The 22462-nt window shown below is 43.7% G+C and overlaps 1 protein-coding gene across 1 annotated transcript in view; it reads left to right on the top strand.

Moving 5' to 3' along the window:
- Positions 1-22462, top strand: part of CTNND2 (catenin delta 2) — a 427936-nt gene that overhangs the window by 22579 nt on the left and 382895 nt on the right. The window contains exon 4 of the mRNA XM_024767199.1: positions 8545-8986. Coding sequence (XP_024622967.1) covers positions 8545-8986 — 442 coding nt within the window. The remainder of the gene's footprint in view (positions 1-8544; positions 8987-22462) is intronic.

Consider the following 22462-nt stretch of genomic DNA (forward strand, 5'->3'; position numbering starts at 1 on the left):
TTTTGCGGTACACGGGCCTCTCACTGTTGTGGCCTCTCCTGTTGCGGAGCACAGGCTTCGGACGCGCAGGCTCAGCGGCCATGTCTCACGGGCCTAGCCGCTCCGCAGCATGTGGGATCTTCCCGGACTGGGGCACAAACCCATGTCCCCTGCATCGGCAGGCAGACTCTCAACCACTGCGCCACCAGGGAAGCCCCTCTGGGCTATTCTTTAATGCCTTCAAGATGTTATGTGTGCTTACTGTATGCCATGAGCTATTATATGTGCTTGGGCTAGAGAAGTAAAGAGAACAGACATGATCCCTGTTCTTAAGGAACTTATATTCTAGTAGCAGCAATGGGAATTCAGAAAGTCAACACAGTGAATAAGTAAGTTGCATAGTTTGTTAGAAGGTGATGAATTTTGCCCCAAGTTTGGGGCAAAGACATGAAGGAGAAGAGAGGGAAGCTGTGTGGCTGTCTGGGGGACAGCAAAGGCAGAGGCTGCTGGATGAGGTGACCTGGCATGTTGACAGGACAGCAAGGAGGCCCAGGTGGCCAGAGAGGGGAGCAGGAGTTTGTAAGTAGATGGGAAGCCAAGTTGGCCATCAGTTGATCGTCATGATGACCTTGTCCTTTACTGGAAGTGGAAAGAGGAGGTGGCAGAGAATTTTGAGCAGAGGCACAACGTGGCCCGACTTATGTGTTGAAAGCATCATTTTGTCGTCTCACATATAACATCCTATAGTTAGTTGCATATAAGTCTATCTCTTCCTATCAGATGGCCTTGCTGCAAGAGAGGAAACCATACAAAATTAATGTCCATATCTTGAGTGACTGACCCAGGGTTCACCAAATATTCATCACGTTCCTCAAACTGCAGCCTTCTTGATGCTCATACTGCAAAGGCTGTGGATGGGTGCAGAAACTGGGCCTTCTCCAGGTTTGGCCTGCTTCCACTCACATCCAATTTCCTGTGCATTATATGAAATGCCGAACGTAAAACTTCTGGCCCAGAAGAGTCCCTCTAAAAATGTTGGTTTCTCCCCATGGCCAAACACAAAGTAGTCTTATCAAGTGTTTCCTTCCTCAAAGAAACAAAATAAGCAAGAAATAAGAAAGTATACACCTGTACACAGAATACTGGCAAAGAAGTACAGGAACCGAAAGATTTTAAAACCACTTTCATATCCAGCAGAACTGAAGTGAGCCTTGTGTGCATTCATGATCCTAGGAAATGTCTGCTTACTGCAGGAAATTAAGAATTGTATGACAGTTTATTAAAATAAAGCTTGAACAGTGGTAGATACACTAAAAAAGCAGTCAGCTTTTCGAGAAGCAACTTGCCATTTCTTTTGACCTGGCCTGTCTATTTAATGTTGCACTGCCTTTTATGTCTTAAAAGTTCTCATTTGTGCTATATTATAATTATAAATACACCATCTGCTCACTCCTGCCAGAGGCTGATGAGTTTGGAACATTGGTTATTGGTGCACTTTTACATCAGGTAGATGTGAAGGTCAAGGGGATGGAGAACTCTGGATGGTGGTGGGATGGACACAGAGACACACAGGGCTCAAAGGAGGCAGCAATCCCCCAATAAACACCTGCTTCTTGATTACTGAATGCAAAAAGTTATACAGAGAGCTGGTGTGACATCACTCCAGTTGGTTGAATTAGGAAAGAAGTTGTTGCTGGTAGCACCTGTAAAGAGAAAAGTCACTAAAAAACTTGGAAACCACAAAATTGGTGAGATGTCTTTAGTGTAGAATGTATACACTATGCTGCATTTAGAGGAGAAGTCATGTCATCTTGTATACGTTGTCTGGCATATCTGTGGGAAACTGGCAGCTTATTTGTCTTTAAGGTAGGTTTCAGAAGATTACCTGTGGGAAATCCTTTCTCCATGCTCTGCTTTAAAATCTTATCCATTTTCTCTTTCCAGTAGAAATATATTTAATCTGGTTTCAATAACTGAAACATTTCTCGTTGTGGGGAGGGTGTGTACGTGTTTTACTATAACATTTCTTCTGAGTAAAAGTTTGGGGGTATTAAAGTTATACTAAGTGAGCCCCTTGCTGAAGTAAAAGTTTTACAGAGTGTATTTTTGCCAAGGCTCATGTTGTTTTGGAAAGAGTTGCCATCAAAAAAATCTCTCTTAAAGATAAATTTATATGACACTCATGTCATTGTTTTAGTTTTTTCTTCTCAATTTTCTTTCCACTTGGTAGACCATAGAAATGGTCACGTGAAATACTTTTGAGAATATATATTGATGATGACCCTAATCATACTTTTATTAAAGGGATGTCAGAGGGAAGGAAAAACCAGTACCCAGCGTGCAAAAGTCTGCACTACCCTGTTTATACTAGTGACTTAGGGATCCTGGGCAATGGACCACTACCACCCCCTTCTCCTTCTGCCTGCCTACCTGCAGTGACAGGGGTGATGTTGTTTGCAAGGTATTTCTCCCTCTCTCTCTCTTTCTCTCTCTCTCTCTCCATCCCTCCCTCTTGATCCTCCCTAATTTGGGGGCCCTCATGCAAAGAGAAGGCAATAAGGGTGGCCCCCATTATTATCTCAAACATTATAGCTCTTATTTAATTGAGATGTTCTCATCCGAGGAAGAAATTGTTTTCAAGTGTCTTCATTTTGCAATTACTTAAGTTTAATTTGCTCTGGGTACCACCTTTCAGTGTTAGTGTAACTTCCCCACCAGGTAAACCCAGCCTTCCTTTCCTCACTTCATCCCAGTGGTGATGCCTTCAGGGATGGTGTGTAAACTGTGCACAGAAGCTGTCTCTTCATTTTACGTTTCATATGAGTTTTCACCCCAAGCAGCACTCCTCAAAGGAATTGCTAGACAAGGCACTTGATTTTATTTGGCTATTTCCAAAATCAAATCTTTCTCACAGAACCAGGATTTTCTATCTTGGGAATTATTTAGAGAGTGGCCTTTCTTCTGAGGACAATTTCAAAAGAGAAGTTACTGAGATTTGGGGAGCCATGATAGTAGTGTTCAAGCAAATTGATTTCATCCCAGAGAGTCAAGGGCACAAAACTTACTTTGGGGGTGTAGATTCATTTTACTTGCATTGTATTGTATTACAGGCACACTTCAGATGATACCGAAATGAGACTTTGGCATTTTGGAGTTGGTGGTTTCTTCTTGTTTCCAAGTTGTGAGAGTAGATGGCTCTGTCCATCTTCCTGTGCAAGCCTAGAACCCTGTGCCAACTTACCCTAGGAAGTTCAACACATTCTCAGACATTTTAATCAGCAGCGCGTAGCTGATATTACAAAATCGTGTTACCAGATCGTTCTGGCTTAGCAATGGATTTCTTCAAAGATGTCATCTTAAAGCCATGTCCTCTTTTTTTCGTTTGTATTCAGAAGTTATTCAGGCTTCTTAACTCACTGAAAGAATGTTCTCTGGTCATCGCTATTATTTTCTCGCCACTTACTCCTATCTGCATTTGCATTCCTTCGAACACCAGTCAGACTCCTTCCCACCAAATCCACTCTCCATTCCCATGTTTGGGCTCTTCTGTGGCGCTGGCCCTGATGCCTCTGCCTTCCTTTGAAACGTACTCTCCAGCTCTGCCTCTGTGACACCGTTTGTGCCCAGGAGCACCATTCCTGGCAGTGACCTCAGTCCCTACAACCAGGGTGACCTACAAAAGGGAGAAACCGGGAGATGAGTGATGCCAGGAAAATGAAAAGTGATGAACACAGTCTGCTGGGGGAGCAGACTGCTGATCCCAAGTCATTAGGCTCCCATCTGGGAGGCCACAGAACACAGGCTCCAGCTTCCCATTCCTGACATTGCTGGCCCGGCTGCCCAGCATTCTGGGCAGATATTCCTCCTGACCCAGAGTTAGGGGCCTCACTGACAATTCCAGGAAACTTGGCAGGTCTAAATGCGTCTTCACAAGGACTGCTTGTAAACCATGGGTCTGCTCTATAAAACGTGGTTGTGCTCGGTGACAGTGCTAACTCATGATCCAGTCACGAATCCTTAGAGAGTTCAGGCTGTCAAGTCCCTTGTTAACTGGCTGTAAGCATTGGGTTTTTGTTTTGGTCTTTTGTGCTGCCAAATCGAGAGTGAGGCTTAAATAAGTTTCCAAGTTTGAAGAATTTTTCCCCCTTGTCACCCTTATGCTGTCTCTACCCTCTTTACAGAAGATACAACCTGAAAAGGTCAGGAAACAGCTATGCTGAGTCTTCAGGCCTAATGCCATGTTCTGGTCCAAGAGAGCCATATTTTGGGGGCTGGAACTTCCCAATAAAAAAACAAAACAAAACAAACAATGTAATTGTGAGCCAGATATTATTCTGTAACAACAAAAATATAGCAATTTTAGATCTCCAAAATAATGTCAAGATAATGTGCACCGGTCTGCCTACTGGAAACCCTTTAATCAGAGCATCTACTTGACAGTGTTCTGCTTCCTTGTCAGTTTCACATAGATGGGTTCCCCACTTCGGAGGGGTGGGAAGGACATTTAAAGTAGTCCTTTGGTTTGAGACTGATTCAAAGAGCTGGGAATGACAGCCCCAGTAGGAATTGTCCTGGTCAGTAGCCCGTACTGTGTGATCCAGGACAGTATTGGGGCTCCATCTTATCCAAATGTTTCCAAAAAATCTTGTATCATCATGTATCTCTTATTTATCATTATCAGTAAAAAAATTTTCAAAGCTCGTCACTTGTACACACACATTTCCAAATAGTAGGATGTAATAGTCATTAGTTTAAGAAAAAGTTAAGTTTTAGAACTTTAACATTGGATTTACAGTTTTATTTATAGTTCTAACATATGTTTAAGGTAGAATTGAGCTTCCATGACAGTAAAGTAGATGAAATTCTATGTGTGTTGAAATGTGCTTATATTATCTTTAATCCAATGACCTAGGTCATAATAAACCATCCTATGAATCATGCATCTGTCTTGAAATGTATCCTTAAGAGTTGCTAAATGAAATTATGTAATGGAACAAAACATAAACACAAGAGTGGAGATAAGCTCCCAAAATATTACTCTTTGTTCAACTGATGCTACAAATAGATTTTTCTGTTTAGCCAAGGACCATTCTTAGGTACTTATTATTCTGTAGACTATTGGAATGGAGTATAATACCCCCAGATTATTTATTAAAAACTGCAGAAGGGCTTACCTAACTGTGCGATCCAGGAAGGTAGCCACTAGATACATTTGACAGTTTAAATTCAAATTAATTCAAATTAAATGTGTGTTAAAATCCAGTGCGTGTGTCTAGGGCCCATGTGTCTAGTGGCTACCATATTGGACAGTACAGATATAGAACATTTCCAACATAGACGATACCCATCTTAAAATGCATATACAGTTTTATTGTTTATGTTTTTCTTTTTTACTTGTAGAAAAGTTACTGGCAACATTTCACCAAGATCCTACCGTATTTTAAAAGGTTTTTGAATTGGTTGCTATAGCCTGTCAAAATACCTGGAAATAGTTTGGCAGTTCTCAAAACTTTTATAGATTTGGGGGCCATTTAACAATCCTTATGAATAATATTCAGCAGAGTTAGCACTTCTCCAGTTGGAAGTTCCAACGTGTTAAAGGGAAAATAAATTATTTGCAAAATTTATTCAAGGTTTCCCTAGGATCCATGTTATTCTAATACTTAAAAACTAGAATACTACATGATGCTTTTTAAATTTATATTAGGGTACTTTAGTATTTATTTTATTGAAAACTATGCTACCAGGGAATAGGATCTTTGATGTCACATAGGGTTATTAATATTATATATCCAAGACATACCAAAAAGTATTTGTCCTGTTGTCAGCAGGGAACCCTCCTTAGACCCTCTGGGGTTCTTTCTCCTCCTCATGTGCCTGTGGGAAAGATTTCCAGAAATTCCTGTTGGAGGCTTTTCTGTCACTTGACAGCTGGGTTCTGCACAGTGGAATGTTGCTCAGGCCCCAGGAGAGCTTCCTAAGAAAAGTGAAGAGAGACAGTCCCTATCTGCACCTTAGCAGTAGTTCTCAGACCGGCAGCATCTTCCGGGAGATTGTTAGCAATGCAGGCCCTCAGGCTCACTTCAGAGCCCTGAATCAGAATCTCTTCTAGATCAGAGGCTTGCAAACTTTAAACAAGCATCATCATCACCTTGAGAACATGATAAAACACAGATCCCTGGGCCCCTCCCCCAGAGTTCCCCACTCAGTAAATGTGGGGTGATGCTGTTGCTACTTCTTATGCTGACTGATGGAACGGGGACCACACTTGGAAAACCACTGCTCTAGGGATGACTTGTTCTTATATTCGATTGTACATTAGAATCACCTGGTGAGCTTCCCCAAAGCCTGATGTTTGGGTCCCCCCTCCAGAGATCCTGAATTAAGTGGCTAGTGGATACAGCCTGGGTACTGAGATTTTTTTCAAAAGTTCCCCTGGCAATTATAACATGCAGCCAGATTTGAGAAGCCCAGGCTATACATTTCATGCTCAGAACTTCTACTGGGAGGGAAGCACAATTAGATGTAAGCAGCTCCCCCCACCATGACTCTGGATGATATTAGACTATATCTCTGGGGTCCAGGTGAGCACACCAGCTCTGCAGAGCTTCTCCACCATGGAAACCCTCACGCCAAAGCCTCGGGACCAGTTTTATTAACCATTCCTTCACTGATTCCACAAACATTCGTGGTATCTCTGCTATGAATCCTTCTTGTTCTCGTTGCTGGAGGCGCATTACTGCACAAAATCATGGAGCTTACATTTTACTTCCACTCCTACTGTTGGACTCAAAATAATTGCTTTGTGATGCTAAAGAAAAACCAGAACTGGATAGTAGTTAAAGCAGTAAATACCGTTTCGATTCAGAAAAGAATTTAAGTATTGCACTAGGGGAAGAGAGACCTCAGTATATAACTGGGCTCAATTTTGAAAACAACAAGGAAAAGGAGGAATGTTTAGCCAAGGAGTAGGTTGGAGGTCAGTGGGTGGAAAATCACTAAGAGGAAATGTCGGGGCTTGGGGGGAGATTCTGGCTAAATAGACCTAACAGGATTCTGGCTGAAGACAGGCCAGAGTGATGCGACATTGCCTGGGAGATGGTGGAGAATGAGGAACTGGAACAGGTATGGAGGGTGACCAGACACTGAGAGTGGAGGATTCTTGCTAAAACTGGGCAGTGTAGAGCCATATTGAGAAGGGAGTTCAGAGGAACCTGACTAGAGTTTGGTCAAGGAGAGAAACTTTGTCAGTGGATTGATAAATACATACATATACACACCCACATATGCAAATATGTGAAATATATACATCATATATGAATAAATACACACACACACATCTCCCACAGAATGTCTTTCAACAGACTCTCTTCCTATCTAGGATACTCTTAATAGAGGATTTTGATATTGGTCGACTAACTCCCTCAGATCTTCACATGAACCTGACATCCAGATAAAATTTGAAACGCTGTGTGTGCGATGGTCTGTTTTTTGCCAATTGCAGTTCCAAAGCGAGTGGAGAGGCAACATTGAAACTCTTAATGGAGAGCATCTGTTCGGTCTGTCTCTCTCCCCCTTCCCTCCATCTCACCCACGTCCTCCTCCCTACCTAATTCCCACTCCTAATTTCAGAACCTGCTCTCCCCAGTTTCTCTTTTTCTGTGTACACAGTCCTACCCCCTTTTCACACCAGCCTGCTCTCAAAAAACTTTTCTGCTCCTCCGGGAAAGCCTGGAAGATCCCAGAGCTCCTGCCCAGAAGTGGTTGACAATGTAGTGTTTTCATTCGAATGCAAATATATCTCTGGTTCAGATTCAAGGAAAGTGCTTTCCCCTCCAACTGTCTCTCCAGCTCCACCCCAGCCCTTGTTGTCTTTTCTGTTCTTGAAAATCGACCAGAGGCAACTGGCTTTTAATTTGAAGACACAACTGCAGGGGGCTCTTAAAAGCGAGCGGGGGAGAGAGAGAGAGAGAGAGATAGAGAGAGAGAGAGATGCTGAAAGATTTGGAGCCCAGCGTTAAAATCTAGAAAAGGGAGGGTTTTTTAGTCTTTTACAACTGCTCTGCTTCCTCTGGAAATGCTTTTTCTTTTAAAGCCTGAAAGCCCAAGCATATTTATTCCGACTTCATATTTTCCCCTCCTTTTAACTTATCCACAAAGAAGAACCAACGGGAAAATGGCAACAGAATAAACTCCACGAAGTATGCTTATTTCTTACGTTCTCCAGATAAGTAGGCAACTTGGCCAGTTTCAGAGGTAGAAACTGTATCCAATGAAATGCCCGTGCGAGTGGGGGAGGGGTGGGGGATGATAGGCTGGACGCCTGAATTTCTCGTTAAAACTAACAGATCGGGATTGCCTGCAAGTAGATCCCGATGGCCCCGCTGGCTGGCCTTTTCAAAGCGTTCGGAGACTATTGCGATGCCTCTGTTCTTCCAGAAACCTCTGAGATTTGTGAGCAGCATACGTGTCCCACTTGTCAGACGGGATACCCATCCCCTGGTCAGCCGCCCCTTGCTCTCCGGTTTTTGTTTGTTTGTTTGTTTTTCTCTTTCGGTCGGACAGGAGCCGCTCCCAAGCGGCCGGAGGGGCGCGTGCGTCTCCATACCCCACGCGGTTCTGCTTCTCGGGGGCCCAGACGCGCCCCAGGGCGGCTCGCCCACCAAGCTGCAGCGCGGAGGCTCGGCCCCCGAGGGCGCCTCCTACGCCGCGCCGCGCGGCTCCTCGCCCAAGCAGTCGCCCAGCCGCCTGGCCAAGTCCTACAGCACCAGCTCGCCCATCAACATCGTCGTGTCCTCGGCCGGCCTGTCCCCGATCCGCGTGACCTCGCCCCCCACCGTGCAGTCCACCCTCTCCTCCTCGCCCATCCACCAGCTGAGCTCCACCATCGGCACGTACGCCACCCTGTCGCCCACCAAGCGTCTGGTCCACGCGTCCGAGCCGTACGGCAAGCACACGCAGGAGCTGTATGCCACGGCCACCCTCCAGAGGCCGGGCAGCCTGGCAGGTAAAGGGCTCGCCGCCCGCCTCCCGCGGCTCGGCCCCGGGGGTGCCTGGGCGAGTGCTGGGGCCCCGGGCATGAGGCAGGCAGGCGGCTGGGCTGGAGCCAACTCAGGCTGGGCGTGTCCGTGGGCAGGTTTTCAGCATCCGCTGAAGGAAGGGAAGGCCAGGGTGTCCCTAGGTAGGCTGTGGTAGCATCTGAACTCAAAGCTATCGGTTGCTTCTGTTTGGAAGTAATGCAGTCTCCCAAACTCTTAGTGTTCTCTCTCTCTCACTCTCTCTGTCTCTGTGTCTCTCTCTCTCCCTCTCCCTCTGTACCCCGCTCCCCTTCTCCCTCTCCCTCTCTCTCCCTCCCATCCCCCGCCAATCTAAAGAGGAAAATATCCATCCTTATAGTCAAGTTTAATAAAGAATCACATAGGGCTTCCCTGGTGGCGCAGTGGCTGAGAGTCCCCCTGCCGATGCAGGGGACACGGGTTCGTACCCCGGGCCAGGAAGATCCCACATGCCGTGGAGCGGCTGGGCCCGTGAGCCATGGCCGCTGAGCCTGCGCGTCCGGAGCCTGTGCTCTGCAACGGGAGAGGCCACAACAGTGAGAGGCCCGCGTACCGCAAAAAAAAAAAAAAAAAAAAAAGAATCACATAGACCTGTTGATCGTATCCAGACAGAGTGCAGAGAATAAAAATAACACTGTTTCTGTGATCACCCAGGTAGTTATCTACATTCAGTTGTAGAAAAAAGTAAGGAGTTTTCCCAAAGCAGATATTCACCTTACAAAGATTTAAGTGGTAATGAAAAATTAACCCATGACTAATTGCCTTGAATTTTTACTACTTTGTGATGGCTCGAATTTATTATATTTTGTCTAAGTTTAGTCACTGGGAAAAGGAAAGGTCGCTCCCATACCTGTCATTGAAATTACATAGATTCCAGCAATGGGGAAAAAGTAACCAGTGATGAAGTCCCTTGAGTTTGTTGCCTGCTTATTAAAGGGACGGGGGAGCTGGGCTGGACTGGGGTTTTGGGATGAAGCCTGCTTTTCTCTGCCAGTTCAGAGGAGGTGACACTTCTTTGGTCGTTATGCCCATCAAAAACCAGGCTGAACTGGCGAGTGTCTGCTGGTAGCACCATATGTTCAGCTTAAACAAGACACTATGATTGAACGACTAAAGTTGTGTCTCCTAAAACATCTGACAACTAACCCGGATTTACTGTCTTTTTTTTTTTCCTCTTTTGAAGGTATTTGGTAATTGTGTCACTCTAGTAACATGCTGCACTCATATGTTTCCCTTCTTGACATAAATGGATGACTGTGAAGATAAATAAGATTAAATAAAAGGAACTTGGAAGCATGCGAGAGGCATGTCCAAGGGCCTTTTCAATTCAACACAGTAATTGCTGGTGTGGACTGGCCTGGCATAGCAGGACGCAGGCTGCAATCCCGCTGCCCCCCAAATCTGTTAAGAATGCTTATTCTCTCACTCACTCCTTCTCTCTCTGTAATAGAATTTTGGAAGTGACACTCACTGATGCCAACCTAGTGCCAGTATCCAAATACCTATTATGTAGGGACTCAGGAGTGGCAATCTAGTTGGAAGACAGGGCTAGGGAGACCTGTGTGGAATCTTCTTTTATATAAGTTTGGAAACTTTGTTTTAGAAGTGTGTAAAATAAGTTACTAGGTCGTGGCAAGGAGTGGGAACCTGGGGGAGCTTGTGGAAGACTCAAGCCCCAGGACCCACTTCCCAGCCACCAGAGAGAAGAGGCAGCTCAGCCCCAGAGAGGCCCAGGTGACTTGCTAAAGGCCATTTCATCCCCTGCACAGACCTGGGGAAAGAAACCAGGAGTCTTAGCTTGCAGCTCTTTATCTCAGTGATCATACTTGCTAAACTTGGGCGTGTTCCACTCTATCACTTTAGTAAAAATAGGGAGTGTGGGTCTGGTGGCGGGGGGATGTGAATGGGGCGGGGAGAGAGCCTGACAGCTCCTTATGTCACTGAATGTAGGAAGAGGCTTTAAAAGTAAATGTGTTGTGAAGATCGCTTATACTCTAATATCTGGAGTGAATGTTTCTGAGGATATGATGCGTGTGTGTGTGTGTGTGTGTGTGTGTGTGTGTGTCTGTCTGTCTGTCTGTCTGTTTGTGGGTAGGAAGGCTTTGGCCAGAATTAAGAGAACTTCAGTTGTTCAACACAATCCTATGTGCCTTCACTTCCCTCCTCATTTCCATCCATTCCTCAAATTCTCTGACACGATTTCATTTTTGCTCCCTGGTGGGAAAAGAATTCGTTGTGCCATTGAAGATTCTTGATTTATGAGCTACAGCGAGCACTTTTCATGTTTGAATTACTTTGTTTCAAATGCATACTTTTAAATATTCATTTAAAGGTTTTTTCATGCAAATCGTTGCTGGTGGGTTTTTGAGTTCCAAATTATTCTATAACTCTGCATAAATACTTGGGTTGCATAAGATCCTTGGCCCTATTTAGAATTTAGCAAACTATGGTCCAGGAAAGGTGTGGGGACCGATTCTAACCTTTGTGAGAGATCAGGAATCTTGGAGCTTTTGGCCTCCATACCTAAATCTGTATGCTTGGTACCGTTCCAGGCATCGTAAAGTTTGGAGCCACCTGGTTTGCTCACTGAAAGCACAAAGTCAAGACTGAAAAATAGCGTTTGCGTTTTCAGGATTGTGATTTTGGAGATTTGTCACTGATAGCTAGGAAGTGTGAATACAGAGTAGACAGTGACTTACACTGTTGGGTGCATTCATTCCTTTAATTATTTATTAAGCATCTCTTAGGTACTGGCACTGATTTAGACCCTAGGGATACAGAATTCATCAATATCAACCAAAATCCCTGGCCTCATTTCAGCTGGAGAAGACAGAAAAGTCACAGGAATTCTTAGCAGAGTGGCCAGGGAAAGCTCCACTTAGAAGGTAACTTTTGAGTCAATTATGAAGGCAGTGAGCGTGCTGGCCATATTAATATCCAGCGGAATGGTGTTCTGACCAGAAGGAACAGCAGTTTCAAAGGCTGGTAAATGGAAGCATGTCTGATGTGATTGCAGAAGAGCAAGAAGACCAGTGAGGGTGCATCAGAGAAAACGGGGCAAAGAAATGACACAAGGTCAGCAAAGTGACTAGCAACGTGGGGCTGGAAGGCCTCATATCATCAGTCTTGAAGATTTCAGGATGCTGGCTGTGCCCCTCCCCGGGAGCTGTTGTGCATCTGTGCAGAGGAGTGACACAATGTGTCTTAGTCTGTAACAGAATACGCTGTAGGGGATCAAGGGCAAGAGCAAGAATACATGTTGGGAGGTAATTACAGTAAAATGTAAGCAAGAGACAGTGATGGCTTGGGCCGGCATGGTAGCATTGGAGGTTATGAAAAGTGGTGTAATCCTGGCTATGTATATATGGTAGAGCTGACTGGATTGTCTCATGGACTAGGTGATGACAGTAAGAGAAAGAGGACTCAAGGATGCCACCGACTCAACAACCAGTAGAATGGAGTCACCATTGACTGAGATGGGGCAGGTTACAGAGGGATCTGGTTGGTTTGGGGGCAGTGCTGGTGTATATTAAGATCATGGATTTGGACGTGTGATATCTGTCTATCAAAAGGTACATGTGAAGTAGACTGTTGGATACACACGTTGGAGCTCAGGGGAGAAGCCCAGGCTGGAGATAAAAATTAGGGAGTCATCAGCAAGTAGATGGTATTTGAAACCATGAGTCTTAGAAGATACTACATAGGAAGTAAGTTTAGAGAGAAGAGGTCCAAGGACTGAGCCCAGATGCCTCCCACCAATGTAGAGGTCTAGGAGCTGAGCGGGAACCCAGACAAAAGAAAGATAAGCCAGAAGTGTAGGTCAGTGTCATTTCTTAGAAGCTAAGAGAATAGCATGCCTCATGTAGTTTCTAACAAAAACTTAATGAGGTAGGTGTGATTCTTACCCCCATTCAGCAGATTTGAAAACTGAGGCTTATTATCAATGATAAGTCTCTTGCCCAAAGTTATCGATACTTTGGCTGGAGATGACAGGGATGCGATTTGAACCTAGATCACTTTGAATCCAGCATCTCTATACTCTTCAATACACATGATACATGGATAGAGGTAGTGTATTTTGTGTTATTGAAGAAAAACACCAAAGATGTAGAAATACAGTATAAGTTTTCAACTTATTTAGATGACCAGTGATTTTCAAGAAGCAAAAATATCTCAAAAATGTGTCGAACATCCTGTTGAATATGACTAGCAGCACCAATTTTTGTTCAATTTCATAAAGCAGATTACATAATCCTTTCATTTTCCAGTTTAGAGCAAAATTAATCCTGTTAAAAATAGAAATCTGAGTTGTAAATATGTATTAAAGTTAAGTCAAACATCAGAAGCTTATTTTTAAGTAAAAATGAAATGGATTAAATGAAGATTCTTAGCCAGCGATTGTAATCAAAACTGACCTAATATGGAGAGGAATTTGGTCCAGGCGTGTCTGTCTTGTAACCCTGCCAAAGGGACATCAAACGTACTGTTTAGAGGGGATCACACACTATAAATCCCACATTCCACATATTTGGAGATCTGATTCATTCCCTGATTTGTTAATACTTTCAGGTGCACCTGTTATAAGAAAGAAAAAGAAAAAAAAAAAGCCTGATCCTAGATAAAAAGCTTTGCAATCTGCGCTGTCAGATTCTCAGAGGAAACCTGAAGTCTCCTCAGGTAATGAGCGAGTTTGTTTATCCCACAGCCCTTGGGATGTGGTTGGAATGCAATGTGATACCTGGCAGCTTCGGCCCCTTTAAATTGCATTTCCTGAAGGTGATCTCTCCCTGCCTGTGGACAAATGCTTGAACAACTCTTGTGAACCTTCTGGCTCACCCTCAAGTGAAAAAAGAAAAGAAAAAAATCCCAGTTTAGATTTACTAATTAGAATGTGATCAGCCTGTGATATCAGTCAACACTTTCATCTTCTTTCCAAGGTGGTTACAGCTGGCTGTCTAGAACTTCCAGGGGTTCTTTGGAACTGGACCTCACTGGGGACCCTTCCCCAACTGCAGAAGCTCCAGTGCTTTCCCCGCTGGCCATGCCCCTCAGCCCCTTCCCCCTCCTGAGAAGCTCATGCTCTCAGAGCCCCGGCCCTGCCCAGGCATCTCCTTCTGGCTCAGAAAGTAAAATAGATCTCTCTCTTGCACTGTGCACTGAGCCATCCTGCACCCCAATGCACTTGGGGAGTATGGGCCGATTCCCACTCATTGACTGTCTCCAGCTTCCACCAATAAAGTAGTCAGCCAGCCATTTACCCTCTACAGCTCTGCGATCCCATTTCACAGCAGGGAACCCACATCTGAGTGGAAGCCCGCTCTCTCCAGGCTTTCTCTCCAGAGACAGCAGGTACTAAAATCTCTTCAGCAAACCTCCTCTGTACTTGCTGACCCCTGTCTAACAGCCTCCATGTGCCTGGGGGCCCGGGACTCCCAGACATTCCTTTTAAAGTCACTCCGTGCGGTATCTGATTGCTCTCCAATTGCTGTCCATCCAGGTCAGACAGCAGCAGGCAGTGTCGTTTTAATATCCCGTTTCTGTGAGTTAATAGCTGGATCTGGAACGAAGTGTTTGGGATGCTAGGGACCCCAATGGCTTTCCTGATGCCTTTCTTTTTTGTTTATTCACAGAAATTAATATCTTCCCTTCTCTCCCTACCACATGGCAACCTTGCTAGTTAAAATGGGGTAAACAGGTCTTTTTTGTTCTTTTGTAAGAGAGTGGCATCTTTATGTAGACTTCTGTGCTAGCCTTTCCAATGTTATTGATACTTACATGATTTTGATCATGCTTTAATTTAATGGGGAACATGTAAATTTTAAAAATGACAGTGTGTCTTGGACAACGGTTAAGCTAACATGACTCTCCGCTCATTTGCCTCCCCCAGTCTCAGACCCTCTGAAAAATAGAGTACAGAATTACAATGGAGAATGCAGTCACAAAAGAGACAAGAACACAGAGACCAGCGGGTGGGTGTCACCAACAAGCAAGTCATTGAAAATGTTCTAGAAAGCAGAGTAGATAGGAATGATAAGCAATGAAAATGTAGAAGTTTCTCCCAAGAATCTGCTATGTCAGCCTGGCGGAGGTGGCTGTCTCACGTGAATGTTTGGCCAGATTCAACCTTCAGAGTTCAGCTGGGGGGCTGAAGAGAAGTGAGGCTCAAGGTGGAGGGATTCATTGAAAGCCAGAGCTTGAGACAGTGGCTCCCTCCTCCCATTGCATCCCCTCCCTCCTACCAAGATGGCGACCCTGTGGCCAGCGTTTACTCCAGGGGGAAGACCAGGTGTGCTCTCTTAAAAAAACTGAACAAACTGCCTGAGAAAGTGAGACTTCAGTTATGGCTGTTAGTGGCCTAGATAAAGTTCATTGCATACAGGCTTGTGGGGTGATGGGCTGGCAGGGGGCTGAGAGCTGCCACCCACATTCTCATTCTGCAGGAAGGCTGCCAGCCCATATGCCCAACCTCCTCATCATAAATTCTAATACAGGGGCGCACAGTGGAAAACATTTCTATTGAGGTCGTAGCAGAAGACGCTGCCTCTGGGTTTCTCCTTCTCAAATGTGAGAAATTAGCAAGGATTACTGAGGAATTTGGGTGAATTAGTGGCATTGAAAAAAAAAAAAAACAGAAAAATGAACTGCCTCTCAGAAGAAACAGATATGATTTACAGAAAAGGGGGAGATTAAAAGAAACAAGATAAAACTTTAGATTCAATACTGAGAAAGATTTAAGAAGATCTTGTATTTATTAAGTAAGAACTGTGTTGATATGTGAAAGGATCAAAGAACAAGAAAATCTCTTTAGGCTGTAAAAAATATAACTACCCACATTAAAAGCTTGATAGAATGAGTGGGAAATAGTCAAGGAAATCACTGGGAAAGGAGAACATAAAGGGAAAGAGACAGAAAATGAGAATAACGCAGCAAGAGCCATAAAGGACAAATCTGGGAGATCTGACATATTACTAACAGCCCCAGAAAGAAAATGGAGAGAAGCAAATTATCGATGAAGTAATGCAGAACAGCGCTGGGGGACCTGTGTCTTCATAGGAAATACCCTACACTTGGAATAGAAAATATTTCGTCTTCTACATCATGAAATTTCACAGCACCGACATAAAATAGACCCTGAAACCTAGGGAGAGGAATAAAACAGATGCCACCTGACTTTCAGTAGTGATATGGTAGGAAAAGAACACTCAGGTGATGCTCTCAAAGTTCTGAGGGAAAGTAAGTTTCAACCTAAAATCTGTACACGGCCAAATTATCCGTCATCTATAAAAAGAGTATCAGATATTTTCAGACTTGCAAGTACTCATGAAATCTCTCTCTTAGGCACCCTTTCCTAGAAAGTTACCACAATTGGAGGATGTATTCTAGCTAAATAAGGGCATAAAACAAGAGGAAAACATGGTACCCAGGGAAGCAATGTATGCTGACCAGAAGGGCGATGAAAAGAAATCCCTGGGAGGTAGAAAGGTGAGACTCAACACATGAATGTTGACAGTCAGGAATGGAATGTTGGGGAAGTTCCAAAGGAGTCTGAGGCATCTTAATATTGGTGACAGAGCAAGTAGAAGCATGAGTAAGAGTAATGAATTTACTTGCAGTTGTAGAAGAAATCATTGCATTATGTCGAGTTACACAAATACAGGATGCAGTGATTAACAGCATGGATTGAGGGGCTAGACAGACATGGGTGCATATCTTGGTTCCATTACCAGCTCCGTGACCTTGGGTAGTTGAGTTTGGTTCAACAAGTCTTTACTGAGCACCTGTTTTGTGCCAGCCGCTCTTCTAGGTGCTGGACACACACCTGTGAACAACAGAGGCCAAAGCCCCTGTCCTCTTAGAGGTAATGGTCTGATGCTGATAGGCTATTAGGTGGTGAGAAGAGCCAGGTGGAGAAAGACTAAGAGAATTAGAGATGTTCTAGGGCAGGGTGGCCAAGCCCTCCACGATAAGGTGTCCACTGAGCAAACACCTGAAGCCGGAAGCCATGGTGAATGGACCTGGGGAAGGATGTACCAGGCAGAGGGAATAGCCAGTGCAGGAGTCCTGAGGTGAAATCATGCTTAGCCTGTTTGGAGAACAAGATGGGGCTTCTCTGAGATTGTTTGCATATCCTATTGTGGGGATAACAATACTGCAGCAATTATACAGAGTCATTACAAAGATCCTATGAGATTGAGATCATGCCTATCAGTTGTTTATTAGCATGTCTGCATGTTAAAAGGGCCCAATAAATAACTATTGTTACTATGGAGAATCAGGATATCAGCCCGGCTCTACTGGACATTCACATATACATACAATGAAAGTCATGACTCCAGGGGCCTCCCTTGACTGGAAGCGGGTAGGAGTGACATCAGTTCAGAAGTATCTTCTGATACCAAGAGCTGTGAGAGAGGACCAAAGGCTGGGGGCATCCGTGGAGGGAGAGGCACATCCAGGTAGGAGGATCAGGAAAGGGCTCTTGAAGAAGGCAGCATTTGAGGGGGGAGTTTAACGAAGTGCAACCGGACAGGTTCAGTCAAGTAGCAGAACGAGGTATAGCTAGGGAGGGACGGGCTACATATCGGTTATGGGTAAGTGTCCAGTGGTGCCCTGAGTCCATGCAGGTTTAAGGTAGAGCTTAGGGCAGGCACCGGGGATGTACGTGAGGTCGAAGCCACACGTGGTCTGAGGTCTGCTCTCCTGAGCTTGGCTCCAAGGAGGTCTGACCACACTCAGGAAGCAGGTGGGAGCTAGGGGTGGTTTTTCTGAATAGAGATTTTTATCCCACTTTTTTTTTAATCAGGGTCCATGAGATTTTTTTGAAATAATAATTTTACCAGAACACCTTGTAAGCTTCTTTTCACTTGGGATTAGGACCCCAGGAGTATGGGAATGACTATTTGAGACGGTGGACATGGAGGTAAGGTGAGGGTGTGAGGGGTTTGAAGAGGAACAGATTAAAATAAGGACCTGATGCTGCGAGGTGAGGCCAAAAATGGATGGATGGATGGATGGATGGATGGATGGGTGGGTGGATGGGTGGTTGGGTGGATGGATGGATAGATAGATAGATAGATAGATAGATAGATAGATAGATAGATAGATAGATAGGTAAAAATAAGGACCTACTGTAGAGCACAGGGAACTCTTCTTAATACTGTGTAATGACCTATATGGGAAAAGAATCTAAAAAAGAATGGATATATGTTTATGTATAACTGATTCACTTTGCTGTACACCTGAAACTAACACAGCATTGTAAATCAACTCTACTCCAATAAAAATTTAAAGAAAAAAAAAAAAAAGGGACAAGTTCTCCAGCCCCAGAAATGAGCCAACTCTCAGGACAATCCCCTTTTTCCCTCATTGAGAAACAGGCCAGGTAGTGTTCAGCCAGGTGTTTCTTTGGTCCTGAAGTCTAGAAACCTGTCTTATTTCCTCAGTGCTGCAGATCACATGGACGGCTGGTAGAAATAGGAGTCTGCTGGAAAAATGCTTTTAGATATAATGTCGAATCAGAGAAGGAAGTGATAAGATGGGAAGAGATACACGGGTCACCTGGACTGTGGCTTCCTAGGGGGTCCCCAGCACCCAACAGTGAGAAAACCTAGCTTGTATCTGACGCCATGGTGTGAGTTTCTTCGACTCATCAGACTCCGTGCTTCTGAACTTAGGGCCAATGGGACATCGATGGTAAAATAATGCCTTGGTTCCTCAGCAGTGCTTACACAATTTAGGTCACCGGTGTGGGTTAATTTGGGCAAACAGGTGTCTGTGGTAGCCACTCACTTTAAGTATCAATGATCCTAGTTAGCCAATATCTCTGCATTAATAAGTGTGAGGCTTCTTTTAAACATTTTTTCTTTTTATCTAAGCAAGAGGGATTATGGAGAGACCAATAGTTTTAGTAGCTGTGAAAATAACCTTTGATAATTAATAACTCAAAATCTCTCAAAATGGAGTTCATTTGCAACCAAGCCTGCATCAGAATCCCTCCCACCACAATATTTAACCAATGTGCATTTTATAATTTTTTAAAATTTATTTTATTGAAATATAGTTGACTTACAATGTTGTGTCTATTGCATTTTGTAATGTTAAAAAATTTGTCATATATTTAGTCCATGTTATACATAATATATATGTTACATATAATACATATTTCTGTTTATTATCTATATTCTAAATGTATGACAAAAATCACTATGCACACACCCATGTGTATGTATATATACATACACATATATGTGTGTGTATATATATATGTGGGGGGGGTAGTTTTATATATGGATAAGACTTTTCATTTGCCATGGGATAACTAAAGTGAAATACCTACAATCTATAAAGGCTAATCTCAAGCAGATCTATTGATCAATATATGTATTTTTTTGTGCTGTGTATTACGAAAGCACTGACTTTGCTACAAAGAAGAAAGTATCCTGAATTTTCTGTAATCAGAAGAGGCAGAGCATTTAAATAAGTGGGTTTATGGGCTCCCTGAGGGCAGCTGAGCCTTCTGCATATTTCAGAATGCCTCACCATGCCTCATCTAGTAGATATTCAACAAATGTCTTCAACTAGCTATTATAAAGCTAGCTGGTTGGTGCAAGTGTTACATCCCATTGATAATTGGAAATCATCCTTAGTACAAAGCGAAGCATGAACACAAAGAGGTACCAGGTTCTCCCCAAAGTGAGTGAAATATGAAAAAATTACCAACAGCTAACAGAAAAACTTGGCTCAATGGGTATTAAAAATCTGAAGGGTAAAATGCCTGTCTTCTCACCTCTGAGTTTCCCAGTGCTTTGGAAAGTGGCTTCCTATGTCTCTAGGTATCACAGTATTAACAGACGCCCAGACAGCGGTCCGTGGAATGTCATAGGCTCACCTGGAGAGCTAGCAGCTCCCTGTGTGTAACTCCAGAGACGAAAGCGATCATAAAACAGACTGCTTATTCTGTGGCGTCTGTATATGCTAAGGACCTGCCCAGGAACCTGCAGGTAGAGACTTGGCAGCAAAGGAACCAAAGAAAACCATTAATGGTCCTGACCCAGTGGACTTGAGCAGCGCTTCAAATTTCTATTTGCTTGTAAATATCTTCACACATACTTGATAGCATTGATTTTTCCTGTCTGGGTTCCTGGATGGTGCCTGGGCCCACGGGTGCCATGCTATTAAAGAGGGGGAGCCCGTCCTGATCTGGACTGATACCTGCCTGCATTCCTTGGTGTTTCTGGCTTCAACCCTAGCTCTCCTTGAATGGACTGGCAACATATGAAAGGGGTCAAAACCTCCCCTAGTAGACGCACACATACGCGCGTGCGCGCACACACACATGTATTCATTTAGGTCATAAGCTCAGCTGGTTAGAATCAGATCGTGCCACAGTCCCTTCTGTGGCTGAGTCAGTAGCTGATTGTGGTTGACACTGCCACAAACAGACCCTTCACCTTGACAGTCTTCTAGCATATGTAGTATTTGTTCTGCACTGGAAGAATCAATACAAATTTCTGTACTAGGAAAGCACCGGTAACATCACTACTGTACCATAGCAATGGGTGGTTAGTAGTAACTTCTTTGGATAACGTAACAGACCAAAAAAAATGGGTGGGAGAATTAATAGGTCTCATCAATCGTGCATTTATCAGGGAGTTAATGTTTTTATATAACTTGTATTCAAATAGTAATTACTCATGTGTAATTCAGTGACTAACTGGATTCTAAAACACACACATATTAAAGCTTTTACCGGAAAAGAATCAAGGAAGAATTTTAGTCCTCGGAACTGTTTATTACACAGCATAATTCCTCCCCTCTCAAACCCTTTTTTTGTATGCCAAGTATTTTGTTGAGTAAAGTAATAAAACTCTAATAAAAGTGTTGATATACAGAAATTATAAAATGTAAATATAGAGAATGACTAATCTATGAAACAACTTATTTGCCATTTTTCCCCCCAAAATTATGTTGAGAGTTAATGGTGTCTTTTGCTTCTGCAATTATTACTAACGCCATTCCGTGGGTATTGGTGAAACATAGAAAGCAGTAGAAAAATGATACAGGGAGAATACATTTGAAGTTTGCGTTTTATCAGATAAATATCAAATTTTTGAAAAGGAATGTATACATCTATCTATGGTATATCTAGTACAATCTGAGTAAAAGGCCTCTGTTTAAGATGCTGAGATGCAGAACATCTCGGTTCAGATATTTTTCAAGATATTTAAAGCAATTTATGAAGAAAATTGCATACCTTAGCTTACTTTTGCCTGATACAACCCTTCTCTTTATCCGTACATTGAGAATTTCTTCTGTGCCCTTTGATGGGCAGAAACCACATGCACAAAAATGAACACTGAGCTCTAGTCCCCACAGCAGTTAGCTCTTTGGAAAGCAGAATGAAGATTTCCCATCCCTCCCAGCCGAAGTCTGTCTTTGCATCTCCATATAACAAAAAAGATGGGTCAGAAACACCTTGTCCTGGATTCTTTTCTTGCAAAGATTCTTAATTGTCCCTAGCGATTGGGTCTGGGAGCCAGACTTCAGATGTACTGTTGGAACGTTGCACTGATGGGGTATTGAGAAGCATCTGTGGAGAGAGAAAATGACACTCGTTGAGTTTTATCCGCCTTGTTGATGAAGAAGAGTATCTGTGTGGATGTGAGACTATCTCCAGGGCTCCAGAAGGATGCCAAAGTTGAAAACGTCTAGCAGCCAAGGTATACATCCATAGCTAAATCAGTAAGTCCTGGCTTCTCAAAGGGTGGTCTGTGGACCAGCAACACCAAGATTGCCCAAGACCTTGTTAAAAATGCAGGACCTCAGGCCCCCCAAACCTGTTGAGTCAGAACCTGAATGTTAATCAGGGGACTCATATGCCCGTGACATTTTGAGAAATACTGAAACACACAGCTAGTCCACTCAGAGCTACTCTCTACCTACCCTGAGATAAGAAACCAAAAACAGACGGGCGCCAAACCACCACTGTCTATCTTGTGTGTTTCACTAGTACTAGTACCGTCTTAGACAAGTAGGTTTGCACAGGCTCTTTACTTGGAGCTATGTGTGAGTTGACACAGAACATCATCCAGTTCAGTGTGGGCAGGGAGCCACATGACCCTGGACTGAAAATAAAAATGGAAATGGTCCATCCTAAGAATGCAAAGATGTCAGACTCCACATTACTCATGCTTCATTACCACTGTCTCATCACTTTGTGCATTCCTGCCTGTCACAAAAGGAATTGAACAAAAGAAGCCTATTTTTCTAACAACTTGGGAAGAAATGCTTGTGGTTAGAGAGGAAAGACAAGGAGATAAGATCACAGGGGCACACTTACTGCTGCGTCCTGACCAGGGATTTTGGCCTTTAAATTATTCTCACTGTAAAGTATTTGAGCCCCAATAGATGACAGTATTCATTTGGTA

The sequence above is a fragment of the Neophocaena asiaeorientalis genome, unplaced genomic scaffold, assembly GCF_003031525.2.
Source record: "Neophocaena asiaeorientalis asiaeorientalis breed wild unplaced genomic scaffold, Neophocaena_asiaeorientalis_V1.1 scaffold112, whole genome shotgun sequence".
NCBI classification, from domain to species: domain Eukaryota; kingdom Metazoa; phylum Chordata; class Mammalia; order Artiodactyla; family Phocoenidae; genus Neophocaena; species Neophocaena asiaeorientalis.